A 16,511-nucleotide genomic window follows, 5' to 3' on the forward strand; every position below is an offset into this window, starting at 1 on the left:
TCCCATCGTCGCCGTAAGACATATCTGTGTCGGTGCGACGTAAAGCAAAAAAAAGAAAAGATCAGTGATATATAATATTTAATGGTGTGTGGCCTCCGAAGAGGCCGAGTGCAGGTCTTTCGAGTTGACGCCGCATAGGCGACCTGCGCGTCTATAAGAATGGGGCCCTACCTGTGATGGAATTGTGACTGGAATTAACCAATGAAGGTTAAAATCCCCGACCCGGCCGGGAATCGAACCAGTGGCCCTCTGGACCAAAGGCCAGCACGCTAACCATTTAGCTATGGAGCCGGACAAGATCAGTGATAAATGTATAGTTCGTGAGGACAAGTGGATTGTGTTTGTTGCGTTTGTGTAGTCTGTGTAGTTGTCAGTTTATGCTCGTGCTCATGCGGGGGGTTCTTAGTTCGAAGAAAAAGTGCAGAAGGATGTACAATGGATCGTCAAATTAAAAAGAAACGTTCCGTAGGTAAACTCAAGGGAATAGAACGCAATATTATAATGAGTGTCCTGGATTATTTTTAAAGGCTATGAATATGAGCAGCGCAGTCAGTTAAATAGCTAAAGCTACAGGTTGTTCCGAAAGAACAATCTATGCTATAAGGAAGGAACACACACATGGTCCTTTGCGAACTCCCGCAAGAAAAGCAAAAAAAGATAAGGACGGCAGAAAAATGCAAGGAAAATTAAATATGATGAAATTGTGCGAAGTGGAGTGCGTCGGGTGGTTCACTCACCACCGACATTGAACGTGATTTTGAGTCGGGTAAATGGAGAAGATTCTTTGCCACGATTTTCCAAAACTACGTTGTATTGCTTCTTACATGATGTAGGCTTCCGTTATATAAGACGGGGTAATATTCATTGAAACCGAAGAAATTATTAATTGGCGGCACAGATATCTCAGGAGATAAAACGTATGAGGGCACAAAATGAAGCTATAATTTACACAGATGAATCGTGGGTAAATATTGGGCAGACAGTGACAAAAGAATGGAAGGATACGACAGTGAAAAGTGCACGGCAGGCCGCCATTAAAGGGGTGAGTTCGGGACTTACGCCACCGAAAAGCCGAGGACCGTGATTTGCCTTAGTCCACGCGAGTAATGAACATGGTTTTGTTCCAAATGCTGAACTAACATTTTTATGCCATAAAAACATAAGACAATTCGACAAATTATGTGAACGAAGTAAAGAAAAATGAGACACTTGTGGAAAGCAGACGAATTACAGGACGATGTCGACGATGAAAAGTTTTTATACGACTTTCTTCACCGTCCGGATCGTCCTCAAGTTCATCTCCCGAACCCGGTTCATCCAAAGCGGTAACATCAGGCTTTGCAGAAATGATAGAAGGTGTCCGTCCAATGTCTGAGAGCAACGACAGTGATTAACGTATGTTGTATTTATTTTACCATCCTACAAATATTAATTTATGAATGAATGAACTTAAAATTACAAAATTAAAAGCGAAAAATGTGGAACTGTGACGCCCTGTTTGAGTCACACTCGAGCGTGATCTTCACGAGTCGATTTCGCAACAGCGCGCTCCATCTACGCTGTGCAATTTAACCATTTTCAGGGCTGCCGACAGTGGGCTTCGAACCTACTATCTCCCGAATACTGGATACTGACCGCACTTAAGCGACTTCAGCTATCGAGCTCGGTGCGGCTTAAAGTAATAATCACCACCACCTCAAGGCCTCAGTTGCTTCCTTCCCACTCCCAACCCTTTCCTATCTCATCACCGCCAGAAGACCTATCTGTTCTTGTGTTAAATCTAGCACCCGAGAGATAGTTGGTACGAACCCCACTGTTGGTAGCCCTAAAGATGGTTTTCTGTGGTTTCCCATTTTCACACTAGGCAAATGCTGGGGCTGTACCTTAATTAAGGCCACGACTGCTTCCTTTCCACTCCTAGGGCTTTCCTATTCCCTTCGTCGCCATAACACCTATCTGTGCCGGTGCAACATAAAGACAATTGTAAAAAAAAAAAAAAAATTAAAAGATAAAAATGTAAATACATTGTAGTGTTAGAAGTGTATGCAATACAACATTAAAGTTTTCCTAACCTGTTGAAACACGAAATATAACACACTGAACACTGTAGGATACCGTACCAGTAAAAAATACCATAACCAATTATGTTATAAACAGTATAGTCACAGTCTTAATATATACAGTCGCGAAGCTCTGATGATATTTTTCACCCGAGGCGACTACCGCGCTCCAAACGGCGAGGTAGAGGCAACTTCCTAACAGACAATAGGGAATGAATTACCACTACAGTCTAAAATGGTCATGAGGAGTTCGAGGATAATATCGAAATATTTATTTAATCTTAAGGAGTTATTTTTCTTTACCGCGGACTATAACATAAAATTGCTTTTAGAGGGCAACCGATTCGAAATAGGTATATACCATCACAGACTTTCTTGTAGAGGTTTCTATGCTCTACAATTCGTACACTTACACTTGGGGTCTATCGTTGACAGTTTAGGCAGCGTAAGCCAAGAAAGCAAGTGACCGACCATGGTAGAGCGCTGGCCTTCTTAACCCAACTTGGCAGGTTCGATGTCGGTCGGTCAGTCCGCGGTAAAGAAAAATATTAAATAAATATTTCGATATTATCCTCGAACTCCTCATCGAAATAAATTGTTTGACTTTCTCCACTATTTCATAAGGATTACAATAACCTTGTCAGGACATTATTTGCATGAATGGTTCAGCAGTTATGACCATTTTAGGCTGTAGTAGTAATTCGTTCCCTGTTGTCTGCTAGCAAGTTGCCTCTACCTCGCCACGTGGAGCGCTGTAGTCGCCTCGGATGAAAAATACCATCAGAGCTTCGCGACTGTATATATTAGACTGTGGTATTTCTTCTAGGCAGAAGGACGTACGTGCCTCTCGCTCCGATTTCTCTCTCCTTGCCAGGCGCTCTGTACTTTTCAAGTATCAGCCAGGCACTTGTACTTATTAGTACATCTTCGAAGGAGCATTGTCTGAGCTGTAGCACTTCTCAGTGCTCGCTCCTTCTTCTGTTTCAGGATTTCTTACAGGAGGACCAGGATGGAGAAGCTATCAGTTCCAGCGAGACTGTCCGACTACAACCACAAGGGAGCGGTGGCGAAACTACGAGCGGTGCTCAAGTTGTTGGACGCCACCGATTTTCGACGCCCGTCGATGGTGGTGTACAACCAGTGGGGGGAGAACACCTACCGGGGAACGAGCGACATAATCGATCTCCTCAGTGTGATCGCTGAGTTCTTGGGGGAGAAGATCACCGAGATCATCGGCGAGGTGATCCCTTGCTGGGCGGTCATCATCCGCCCTAAGGACGCACGCCACTTCGAGGTCTACGCGGAGCTGGTGTCCCAACTGTACCAGGTCGCCCGGCTACCAGGACTCAGGAAGAAGCTGGATGCCTGGGGCAGCAGCCAGGAGGATGCAGCCACCCAGACGGAGCCGAGGACCGAGGAGGACGACGGCGGTGCTTCCAAGCGCAGCGATGGCGCGACCCCTGTTGGACCGCTGTGCTTTACGAAGTACACGCAGACCAACAAGGCCGCCAAACAGGATCATCGACCACCTACCAAGGCGAAGTGGTCGCAGACGCAGGCCTACCAGGAAGGGCCTGTTACCCGAGCACAAATCAGGAGAGCGCCCGTGATGGTGGAGAGCGGCACAGCAGTGGAGAAGGACGCCCCCTGGCATTCCGAGGCTGCTGCTCAGGGCCAGCCTGCCTGCATGTCTGTCGAGCTGCAGACCTCGATGTGTGCCCCTCAGGACAGGGAACGCAGTCGAGTGTTAGCACCGACCGACGCCGCCGCCGCCAGCCAGGAGGAAGAAGCAGATGGCAAAGCAGAGGAACCACCAGCCACCCCAGGGTCACCAGGATGGGAGGAGGGCCACCAGGACGAGGCCTCCTCCCCAGCCGAGAAGCATCCCCAGGGAAGAAGAAGAAGAAGACGATGCCGCACCAGGAAGCAGAAGGCGACGCTGGCCCATCAGGAAAGGACCGAACAGCCGCAACCCAGGACTGCTCCCAGGACAGCAGCCGACCGAGGAACCAACCAGGAGAGGACCTCAGCGGGTATCGGCAGTCAGGTGAGAGTAAGACGTCCCCCTCAGCAGCTCTTGCAGTGTTTCCGCTGTCTGAGGTGGGGCCACTGTCAGGTTAGCTGTGGACTCCAAGTGAGGTGCAACCGCTGTGGTGGTGATCACCACTACACGGGCTGCGCAACACTTAAAGAAGCGCCGGTGTGTGCTAATTGTGCGGGGGTCCACCCGGCCTCCCACCACAGTTGCCCAGTCTACAGGGCCATGGCGCGGGCAGAGAGGAAGGAGGCCCGGCGCCATGACCCACCCCCTTCCAGGAGGCCCCCGCTTCGGCCCCATTCTCCGGGATCGGAGACTGGGTATGAGGTACCCCAAGGAGGTGGAGCCGTGCGACAGGCCCTAGTGGTACTCGACGCATGGCTCCGCAGCCGGCAAGGACAGCGCTAGTCACAGCAGTGCCCAGACGGACTGATCCCCAGGCGATGGAATGGCGAGGAATGGGTTTATATTTTGTCCATGTTACCTGTTCCTAACTAACACAACCTCTGGTCTTTTTCCAGCCCACATCCTTGCATGTGCTATCACAAGATGTCAGGTTTTACATGTAGGCTCTTTCTTCTTTCTGCCTATGTGGTTTTTCCCTGACCCTTCAATACCATACTCCAACACCATATACCTAACACAATCTCGCCTGGTAGTGTGTCTGACATGGAAACAGGCAGATACTCCTTGAATCACTTCCCACTCTACCCAGCTATCTCTTTTCTTCTTAGAAATTAATAGCATGTCGGAGGCCATGTAGATTGAGTCGATGGTCACGGCGGGGGAGCGGACTACGGGGCCCCCCCCGTATAAAAAAAAAATCTTCTAGGCCTACTGGTGCTGTCTCCACTCAGAAGGTTAGTGACCAATCATGGAGCAAGTTTTCCTATTTCCTTATTCGTATTTTAGCAAAGCAAGGGAATTAGAAAAGTACCGTAACAAACTAACCAATATTTTGGTGATCTACTAGTTGCTTATAATGCATCGTAGGTAACATAGACTACCATACATCATCTCATGTTAAGAATTTTTACCATATACTAGTCATGGAGGAATATAATCAAATTTGCGAAAGTTTCTCGTCAAAATGTAGGTTAGGCCTATTTAAGTCACGTTATAACCTTACACGATCAACAGTAAGTTGCTCACGGATTATTTTATTTACGGTACGCTATATTTAGTTCCGGTGTGACTGACGAATTTATTGTTTTGTCTTGTCTTGATAATTTGATGGGCTTCGCGTAATAGCGGTGTACCCAGTCACAGATCTGATAATAAAACACAAAGTATGGAGGAGGCGAAAACGCAAGGGTTAACCATTAAAAAGTATTAACTATCAATAGTCAAACTCTAAAAGTTACTTTTCGCTTCCGTACGCATCGGCTGCCGCAAAGAGAATGACGAATTGAACTTTCAGTTGGCCTTGGCCTTGAACGGCTTGCCATTGGCTTCCCGAGAGCCTCGATGCAGCTTAGCCAACATAAACATTTCTCTACTAAAATTCACTATGCATGCATCCTCAATGACGTCACGCATGACCAGTAGCGCTGGCGCATGCGGTTATTCCCTAATTTTCACCACGACGTGCAAGTGCATCTGAGGTAAAACATTGGAAAATCTCCAATGATAAAAGCTACACATACTGAAAGAAAGTAACAGCACCAATTACATATAATTTGAAACAAATAGAAATCAATAAAAATTTACATACCTTAGCTGTTATATACTTAAGAAGCAGCCTAGCGATTCCAATCGTTAACTGCGGAATTAATACTTTAGTTAAAGGTATGAGATTCATTTTTGTATACTGAAGACTTGTTTGCCATTTAGATTGTGCGTTCATGTCTGAAAAAAATGCATCATATAACAATGAGTTCTTGAAAATGTCGGCTTCCGATATACTGGTCATGTCAGTTTACGTGGTTCTTTGTGTCAATAGTTGCACTAGGCTACTCACCTTTAATTACTGTATATCCTCGGGCCAAAAAGGCTCGAGCCGCTCTAGACATTTTAGAGTTTTAACGTTTCTGATACCGCAACTCGAACCTAGCTCGAAGTCTCCACCAGCCTTGACTGACAGTTGTACAAGTTGTTGTGCTGGCGGTGCAGTAGTGATGGGTCGCGTGATACAACTGATGCAGTCCATGACTCGTAATCCTATCTCAAAGTTTAAATCGGGACATCATGCGCATGCGGTATGTTATCCCTCGACTATAGCCTACTTCGCCTGTTGATCAACTAATGACGTCTCCGAAAACCTTAATAAGTACCTAGTTAGTGGGACGTAAAGCAAATAACATCATTATAACAACTAATGACGATATGCCAACTACTTTATAATCTACTCGCGGTCAACTTACCTACCTGTATTCCTGCATTTTACGTAACCACTGTCCGCTTCCGTGGCGAAATGGTTAGCGTACTGGCGTTTTGTCCAAGGGTCTCTGGGTTCGATTTTCGGCTAGGAAACATATTTTATCCTTTATTGATTAGTTCCTATGGTTCGGGGACTGGGTATGTGAAATAAATAGTAATGAAGAGTGTGATATATTTTTAACATTTTATTGAAGCGATGTCTTTTACGACGCATCGAGTTGTGTAATAATTTGAACAGAAAGTAAAATATACCGGTAATGGCATATACTGCTATATGTGGGCATGTATCCGAAGAGGGACTCGTTCTCGGGTTAAGTCTCCTTCTGGACTATCGATACTTTTATGTAAGTATGGTAACAAATAGATCGTTTCCTTGAAAAGGATCATTCAAGACCAGCCACAATATTATCAGACCTGAAGGCACATATACAGGATGAAGCCGAACTCCATCGACAAATTTTCGGAAATTGTTCAGGGAAACCTTCTGTGTATATTGGTATAAGGTACCCGTGGTCTCCGGTGGCTCGTTTTAGAGTAGAACCGGTAATTAAATGATGATTTATTCGGTTTTATTACCGCAAACAAACTTATTTCTGTTAAAATACCTTGACAACAGAGAAAAGGCCAGCAATATTCAATAACCAAAACGTACAACCCAAAACCGAGAGAAGCAAAGCCTGTAATATGTAATAACCAAAACGTACAATACAAAACACAGAGTAGAGCGATAACCCTCTGTCGAAACACGTACATTTTTATCCCAGTGTGTTCAATATGTTCTGTCAGTGTACCTACTGTTTTAAAGGTAACAATTCCATGTCGTTGGCTTCCAGCACGTTAATGAACTCCTGCGGGACATAATTCCCACACCCAGGCGTCTGTCAAGAACTAGCATTTAGGACGGACGTAACACAAATAACATTATTATGAGTACTATTTTCAGTGCAATACAGATACAAAGCTAACTGATCTGATGACATGGCCACGAGGTAATCAGGTTTGTTTACATTATGATTGGTTTATATTGCATGTGTTCAAGTAGAAGAGATTTTATTATATATTGGTTATTTTGTATATTCAGTAACGTTACAATTACTTCTATTAGCGATCGGGGCCTGTTCCACAAAAGTATGGTCTTGTACATTACAAGTAAATTCTCTAGTAACTTGTACAAATACCAGAGTTTCTGTTCCACAAAAGAATTTTCTACAGTTGTACTTTACTACTCCATACTTACAAATTACTAGTGAATTTTTATAGGCGTGTTCCACAAAAGTACTAGTACTTGTAACTTACTAGCAAATTGAGAAGAATTCTCTACCAGTGAAAGGACAATAATATATAAATGTACTAGTGCTATTTAAATACGCTTATTTTGGATACATTTTGATAAATATGTGGTCTAGCAGTAGTGATAGTGATGGTGATGAAAATGAAAACTATCGTCTGTACAGGGAAAGAATAAACTTCCAGTTTAACACTGTATTTGAATACAATGAACGTTTTAGGTTAAGCACAATATAGTAGAAGAACTTTTGATAGATATTGGCCATAGCTTAAAATATCCTACGAACAGAAATAAATCTCTCTCTGCTAAACAACATTTACTAACAACATTACATTGGCTAGGAAATGGTGGTCAGTACCATGGTACTGCAGATATACTTGGGATGGCAAAATCTTCGGTCTGTGGTAGCTGCAATAAATGATATAAAATTTCCTCAAATTGTTTGTTGGCCTGAAAATACTGAAAAAAACATATTCCAAGAAGGACATTCCTGGAATCATTAATGAGCAAAATATATCTTACATACGTCCAACTTTTCCCCTCAAAAGCTCCATGAGCTTTTCCCAAGTCAAATATTTCCATCCAACCATTTATTTTGTCTTGTTTTTTCAGACTCTCGCTGAATCCACCGAAACGAATATCTTTCCTACCTTCTATTTCCTTCAAAATGAATAACTTTGTTTCTCTTGACATCATTTTAACAATTCATGCAGAGTTTGCAATTTCGTAACAATTAAGTTTGGAGGCCGAATATCGTTATTAGCGACATCTGATTCCTAATGACAGACCAAGGTAGGTATGTTAGACTCTCGTAGAACATACGCGAGGATCGCGGAAGAACAGAATGGGTGATAATAACGGAGTAATTTCCTATCACCAAAGAAATAAACAAAAAAATAACATCGTAGCATTAAAAAATTCACAGGAATATTAGTTCTTTCAATCTTTGCTGCATAAGTTACAGTAAAATACGATATTACGATAAATGAGGCAAGCATAATCTAATTCAACGAATGGAATACGAAGATAAACAGCTGATTCATGCTATGACGTAGTATGTTTATTGGTATGTCGTCACTTGTAAAACTTGTAACAATTCATTGGTAATATACAAGAGACTATCAATCTTTTGTGGAACAGAAATGTACAACTCCATACATTACAAGAACCCACACTAGTAACTTGTAATGTACAAGACCATACTTTTGTCCTCGCTGAGGTTCAATTGGAGCGTGCCTCGAGACGCATCGAGAAAGTGACGTCAGGCTCGAGTATCTCAAACGAGAGTTATGCCCATCTCTACGTATATCTCGAAGATGCATCGAGAGTGGTGACGTCAGTCTCGAGTATCTCGAACGAGAGTTTCGCCCACCACTACCGGTGCAGGCCGCATGGTAAGAAGCAGCGTTGCCAATACAATAGGAGTGAAATCCTCTAAATAACTATGCCAATTCCACTACATTCTTAATTTCTTTTAATTGAATGTAATAATAAAGAACATACCGTACCCAAATAAAATGTGCAGTCTTCCATGTTAGTTTACTGAGTCGGAACGAAGCTCAATAGGGCATAGAATTACGCAATTACCGCTACATGGGAGGGGTGGCAGTAGCACCATCGTAATTAAAGTAGAGTTTTATTATATAAAATCAAAATGGTAATGTATAGAGAGAGGGTGGATAAATCACAGCCTGCTACTTTGTCACTGATATATGAGATACGCTGCGCTGTCACGGAAGTATCTGTGACAAAATATCGTTTCTCAGTTGTGTACTTGTACTTGGATCACTTTCACAGGGCTGCCGCTATGTTATCTGCTATATCCTTTTTTCATATACCACTTACCACTTACTACGGCGTTATTAAAGGTGTTAAATCATACTCTTTAAAAGTAACGGCGATTGGGAATTAGGGCAAAAGTGAATCATACCTCATTGTCTACGACCTTAGCAAGAACAATATAGCCCTGGTAGCCTTCTTCGTAGCACAGGCAAAATCTCTACTATTTGCTGTGGCGCTATACGAATCGGTTAGTCGGGACGAAGGACATTTTGTGCGTATTTCCGCTAATAATTTCGGTAATGATTAAAGAAAATAAAGAAAAGAATTATCTGATAAAACAACAGGGCTTATATAAATTGCTTTTTTTAAATAATTCCTATAAAGCCCCCCCCCGCCCATTTCGCCGGTACTGCACTTTATTATACTGAGCGCACTAGAGAGAATGCCTATTTAGCAAATCTGTATGTCAAAAGCTACCTTATGTTTTATACATAGCGCTAATCGAGCAGGGCAGTCCTCAGCTAGCAAATGAAGCATGTTTGAATACATCATATTTTTTCAAGAAGTACGGTAGCCTACTTGTCCGATTTTCAAAATAATCACGGTACTGAATTTGTAATGTTTGTGTGAATAGGCCTAGTGTAGTCCCGTTAAAAAAAAGCAAAGTCAGTACCATGACCTCAGAAAATATTAACGCCATGAAACAGTACCGTACTGCAAGTCCGATTATTAGCCTTTTGGTACCATTACTGAAAGTGAAAACTGCTGAATAACCCTGTATATGGGAGGAATCTTTGTATTTATTTCTTATTTGTTGCTAGCGAAGGAACTATAACTACTATATGCCTCAGTTTCTCAGTTCCATTTTCTTCAATCTTCATTGTACTTAGGTGTAGGCCTATAACTAACTGTACATAACTATTTTTTTTGCTAGTGGCTTTACGTTGCACCGACAAACATAGGTCTAGGGATAGGAAAGGCCTAGAAAATGGGAAACCACGGAAAACCATCTTCAGGGCTGGCGACAGTGGGATTCGAACCCACTATCTCCCGGATGCAAGCTCGCAGCCGCGCGCCCCTAAGCGCACGGCCAATTCGCCCGGTGTGCATAACTAAGGTTAAGATTGTTACTGTAATGAAACTCCACGTTGAGTACCAGCCCCTGTTGTATGTTGTACTTGTATGATATTAGATTGTATGATGAACACTTTTAAACCTATATTAAGTACTGTAAATAACTGGTTTCTCGCAGACACGATAGCGTAATCACATTCAGTTTGTTAATTTATTGCAAAAATTGTTAACAAATTTTCCCTATGCATCATTAAAACTTTAAATTTATAACGGTTAATATTATTTTTCCCACTCCTAATGTCCCGAATCTTCCGAGAAAAAAAACTACCCGACATTGTCATCATATCAACTGGACGTATTTCCATACTGGCCTATGATACTTCCAGCCCGCGACCAAAGAGTGACCGTGACGATAATCATATGTTCGTGCTTCCTGTGACTGAATCACAGATAAGAAATGTGTATGTCATTTTCCAGAGTGGGAGTATGAAGTAGGCGCTGATTGGTGCTGTGAAAAATGACGTGTTTTTATCATGGCAACGTAGGCAACGGTGATATATTTATGGTGCTAAACTGATTCTTCTATCAATCAATCAATCAATCAATCAATCAATCAATCAATCAATCAATCAATCAATCAATCAATCAATCAATCAATCAATCAATCAATCAATCAATCAATCAATCAATCAATCAATCAATCAATCAATCAATCAATCAATCAATCAATCCTGATCTGCATTTAGGACAGTCGCCCAGGTGGCAGATTCCCTATCTGTTGTTTTCCTAGCCTTTTCTTAAATTATTTCAAAGAAATGGGATATTTAATGAACATCTCCCTTGGTAAGTTATTCTAATCCCTAACTCCCTTTCCTATAAACGAATATTTGCCCCAATTTGTCTTCTTGAATTCCAACTTTATCTTCATATTGTGATCTATCCTACTTTTAAAAACGCCACTCAAACTTATTCATCTATTGTACTGATGTCATTTCACGCCATCTCTCCATTGACAGCTCGGAACATACCGCTTAGTCAGGCAGCTCGTCTCCTTTCTCCCAAGTCTTCTCAGCCAAAACTTTGCAACATGTTTGTAATGTAAACTCATGTCCTCATCCCGAGGTGGTGCAGGTTTTTTCAGGCACACCACCATTGGACGTGAGCTGCATGTGCCATTTAAACCACATACTAGCCCTCCGGCTAATCTTAAATTTCTGGAAGTGCCAGGAATCGAACCCGGGCCCCCGAGGATGGCAGCTAACAACACAAACCGTTACACTACGGAAGCGGACATTTTTGTAATAACGCTACTCTTTTGTCGGAAATCACCCAGAACAAATCGAGCTGCTTTTCTTTGGATTTTTTTCAGTTCTTGAATCAAGTAATCCTGGTGAGGGTTCCATACTCAGGAACCATACTCTGTTTGGGTTTGCCCTCTCCTTTCCATCCTTACTACAACCCCTAAATACCCTCATAACCATGTGCAGAGATCTGTACCCTTTATTTACAATTAAATTTATGTTATTTCCTCAGTGAAGATCATTCCTTATATTAATACCTAGATTCTTATAATGGTCCCCAAAAGGAACTTTCACCTCATCAACGCAATAATTAAAACTGAGAGAACTTTTCCTATTTGTCAAACTCACAACCTGTCTGTTAACCCCTTTATCATACCATTGCCTACGCCCATCTCACTACATTATCGAGGTCATTTTGCAGTTACCGAGCTCGATAGCTGCAGTCGCTTAAGTGCGGCCAGTATCCAGTAATCGGGAGATAGTGGGTTCGAGCCCCACTGTCGGCACCACTGAAGATGGTTTTCCTTGGTTTCCCATTTTCATACCAGGCAAATGCCGGGGCTGTACCTTAATTAAGGCCACGGCCGGTTCCTTCCACTTCCTAGGCCTTTCCTATCCCATCGTCGCCACAAGACATACGTTCGTATCTGTGTCGGTGTGACGTAAAGCAAATAGCAAAATAATAAATAAATAAATAAATAAATAAATTTGCAGTTGTTCACAATCTTGTAACTTATTTATTACTCTGTACAGAATAACATCATTCGCAGAAACCTAATCTCTGATTCCACTTCTTTACTCATATCATTTATATATATTTAACCCATGACCTTTGTGCCCCAAGAATTTTAAGTATTAAGTTACTACATGAGGCCCCATGTCAATTGTGATGAGGATCTTGAACATTTCTTGATATCACGGGAGTGACACGTGGCAAGGAGGTAGCTACTTTCCGTTCCACGCTCTGAGATGTGACGTCATCCGCACGTGTCGAATGTGGAAGGATACAGAAGAAAGTTTATGCTGAATAAATATAATTAAATGCAAGAATTAGTGATGAACGCAATATAATGAAGGTCCTGTATTTATCTATAAGACAATTGGTTTTTAGTAAGACGGATTTGAGACTGCTAAGCCATTTCTGTGGATTATTTCAGATGGACGCGCGTGTCTAGCTTACACACGCTAAGTCGACCCCAACTAGAGTATGGTTCCAGTGTATGGGACCCTCACCAGGATTACCTGATTCAAGAACTGGAAAAAATCCAAAGAAAAGTAGCTCGATTTGTTCTGGGTGATTTCTGACAAAAGAGTAGCGTTACAAAAATGTTGCTAAGTTTGGGTTGGGAAGAATTGAGAGAAAGAAGAAGAGCTGCTCGACTAAGTGGTATGTTCCGAGCTGTCAGCGGAGAATGACATTAGTAGACGAATAAGATTGAGTGGCGTTTATAAAAGTAGGAAAGATCACAATATGAAGATAAAGTTGGAATTTAAGAGGACAAACTGGGGCAAATATTCATTTATAGGAAGGGGAGTTAGGGATTGGAATAACTTACCAAGGGAGATGTTCAATAAATTTCCAATTTCTTTGAAATCATTTAGGAAAAGGCTAGGAAAGCAACAGATGGGGAATCTGCCACTTGGGCGACTGCCCTAAATGCAGATCAGTATTGATTGATTGAAATAGTGCCTATCAAATAAAGTAAAGTAAACTCGTGTCCTCAGCTCTTTTTAGGCATACCTCCACTGGAGGTGAGCTGCATGTACCATTGCAACCACATACCAGCCCTCCTGCCAGTTTTAAATTTCTGGCAGTACCGGGAATCGAACCCGGGACTCCGAGGACGGCAGCTAATAACACTAACCGTTACGCTACGGAGGCGGCCTGTCAAATGAGGTCATTTAACCAGTTAATTTAATAAGTATAAATTTTAAATGTCCAGGTACACTACCGCTAGCAATATAGCAAGTATGTGGTTACATCAAAAACTCTTTTAAATACAGTTCATTTAAGTCGAAAAAGTTATGCGAAGTTTCTTGGCGGCAAAGGGAAAATGCCTGGAGAGAGGGGGTAGTGTCTATAAATATAGAAAGGACGCCATGTTGAAACCCCTGCATTTTGTATCGTGAGGCTGAAGACAGAGGGTTGAACTGTTCTGTAAATCGATCGACAAAAGTAGACTAAGTCCAACCAACAGATTTTTGCCGATGTGGCTGGGGTCTTGACTCCATGTGAAGATAGTTTTTCTTTGAACATAAGCAATTGTATAAAAAGGACGGTCAAGATACCGAAGTGATATTTATAAATTTGTGTGTGGCAAGGAAAGTAATTCGTGTGCGGGAAATAAATACAATCCGTCGAGTGTGATTAACAAAAACGACAAGTGAAGGGCATATCTTTTTTATGTTTTATTACCAGGAACAGAAAGGAAAAATGATCTGTACAGCCAGAAATGTAAAAATGGCTAAATAAATGACAGAGGGTCGCTGGTGAGCCCCAAAGATGAACGCGGACGTTGACCTAAGGTAGGTGACACGCCATCTTACCGCCTACTATGTCTTGTTTCATGATGTCAGACTTATATGTATTTGAAGTGGGTATTTATGACGCAGTTGGTCACCCACATTTTTTGTGAATATCGGAATATGACGAAAAGGGCCATCTGTTTTATTTCTGTGCGTGTACGGACTCACGAATAAATGGCTCAAGATCACTTTATGTATTTTCGGGAAATGAGCCACTAAAATCTAGGATATAATTTTATTCACACTGGGTGAAATGGTAGTTTAGGGGAAAGCCTAATGTTAATTATCAAATAATTATGTTATTACTGGTCCTGTTTTATTTTCTGCTTGGATAAATTTTTAAAGTATTGCGAGTGCCGTGTAATGGTGTAAACAGTTATTTATGAGGGTTTCGAAGTGATATCACTTCCAAAGTAGATCGTCATTTTTCGTGTATTTATTGCTTATATTTTGTGATGTCAAAGTAAGATGTTTATTCGACGTAAAATTTTCAGTTGGGATTTTTATGGAATTTGTGCAAAGGGATCCGTGGTTACCCATTTTCAATCGGATAGAAGCGCTGTGTGTAGTGTTGAGTAATGCAGATCGGTGAATTTTGTCACGAAGTGTAACGTGTTCTATGTCCGTTCAAACCGTGTCTGAGTGACAATAATAACAGTAAATTTGTCAGTCATTTTCGTGAAAATACGATATCATTTTATGCGAAGATGTTCATTATTAAAGTATTGAGCGTTATTAGGCGTCGTGGATTCTAGTAAGGAATTTTTTATTCCAGTTGTTTTGTCAGTGAGAGTCGTTGAGTTTGAGAACAGAGGTTAGTTTTGTCGTGTGAGTTGAGATAGGATTTGTGAATCAGGTGATGGAAGCCTGTAGATGATGCCGGGACTCGTGGGAACCCGAGGAAGATTTTATAATGTTTGGGATGGAAAGTAGAGTACGAGAATCCGCGCCGGTATTAATTTGCGACGTGTACAATGATTGTGGGACATTTAAAGGAAATCTATGTGCATATTGGTTTGGTCAGAATATCGTATTTTGTTCTATTTTGCGAAGTCAAAGGAGTTCAATCTTTGAAGCCAGTCATGCATGACGACAGACATATGTTTCATGTCGAAACTGACAGCGAGGGTGGTTTGTGTCCAGTGCCGTCCGCTCATCGGAGTTCACCGCTCGAAGGTAACTGGGATGGGCGCGTGCTACGTGTTAAAAATAAAATTGCATTCTTGGCAACGGAGATAAATAACTACGGGATCTAGTTGAAATTTTCATCCGGGAATAACGTGTAGGTTATTAGACACTGTGAATTTGTTTAATTGAGATCGTAATGTATATTTGAAACCCTAAAGTTAGAGTATAATGAGCGAGGTTAGCCAATTTCAGTGTTGTCCAAAATATAAGGTGGTGGTAGTGATGATTATTTTGTTTGTGAGGGTGCACAAACTTTATGATATGTTATGACAAGATATGGCATCATAATCGGCTTACATTATACGGCGAGTTACTTTTGGTTTGTACTAGATTATTAGGGTTATCCAAGTATTAATAATGGCTTGTATTAGATTAGATTTAAAGTGTGATGTCATGAAACAAGATTTAATACTGGAAATGAATAATGTAAATTTTTTCTAGCTACAAAATAATGATAGATGATAAACATTAAAAATGTTGAACATGACTGCGTCAAACGTTGAGTAGGGACTTGGAAACCATTCTTCCGTGGAGATAGAATTTGTTGTTCATTAAGATTTCATTAAATCATTTTAAATTTATTTAATTATTAAATTTAGTGGAACCGTATTCTGGAAATCTTAGTTTATTTTTCTGGGAATATTTAAATGCTAACGTAGCGGTTAAGGGGACATATCCGAAGGTAATGGATTTACTGCCACAAGGTATTTTGAACGTTGTTGTTGTTGTTGCATTATTTGACTTTGATTGATTGAGCAGTAAATGTGCTGGGGTTAGTAAAGTGGAAACTTTTGTCATCAACCGATGTAACTTAATTGTGTTTAGCCTTCAGCTTAGAAACTTGGATGGTCATGGGGTCATCAACCTCAGGGACT

The 16,511-nt window shown here is 41.5% G+C and overlaps 1 protein-coding gene across 1 annotated transcript in view; it reads right to left on the reverse strand.

Annotated features, from left to right (window-relative positions):
• Window positions 1–6,219, reverse strand: part of LOC136881311 (uncharacterized) — a 39,546-nt gene extending 33,327 nt beyond the window's left edge. Inside the window, exons 1-2 of the mRNA XM_067154120.2 lie at window positions 6,059–6,219; window positions 5,813–5,946 (exon numbers count right to left, since the gene is read on the reverse strand). Coding sequence (XP_067010221.2) covers window positions 5,813–5,946; window positions 6,059–6,110 — 186 coding nt within the window. The 5' untranslated portion in view covers window positions 6,111–6,219. The remainder of the gene's footprint in view (window positions 1–5,812; window positions 5,947–6,058) is intronic.
• Window positions 6,220–16,511: the final 10,292 nt, after the last annotated feature.

Source organism: Anabrus simplex, chromosome 9, assembly GCF_040414725.1.
Source record: "Anabrus simplex isolate iqAnaSimp1 chromosome 9, ASM4041472v1, whole genome shotgun sequence".
Lineage (NCBI taxonomy): Eukaryota > Metazoa > Arthropoda > Insecta > Orthoptera > Tettigoniidae > Anabrus > Anabrus simplex.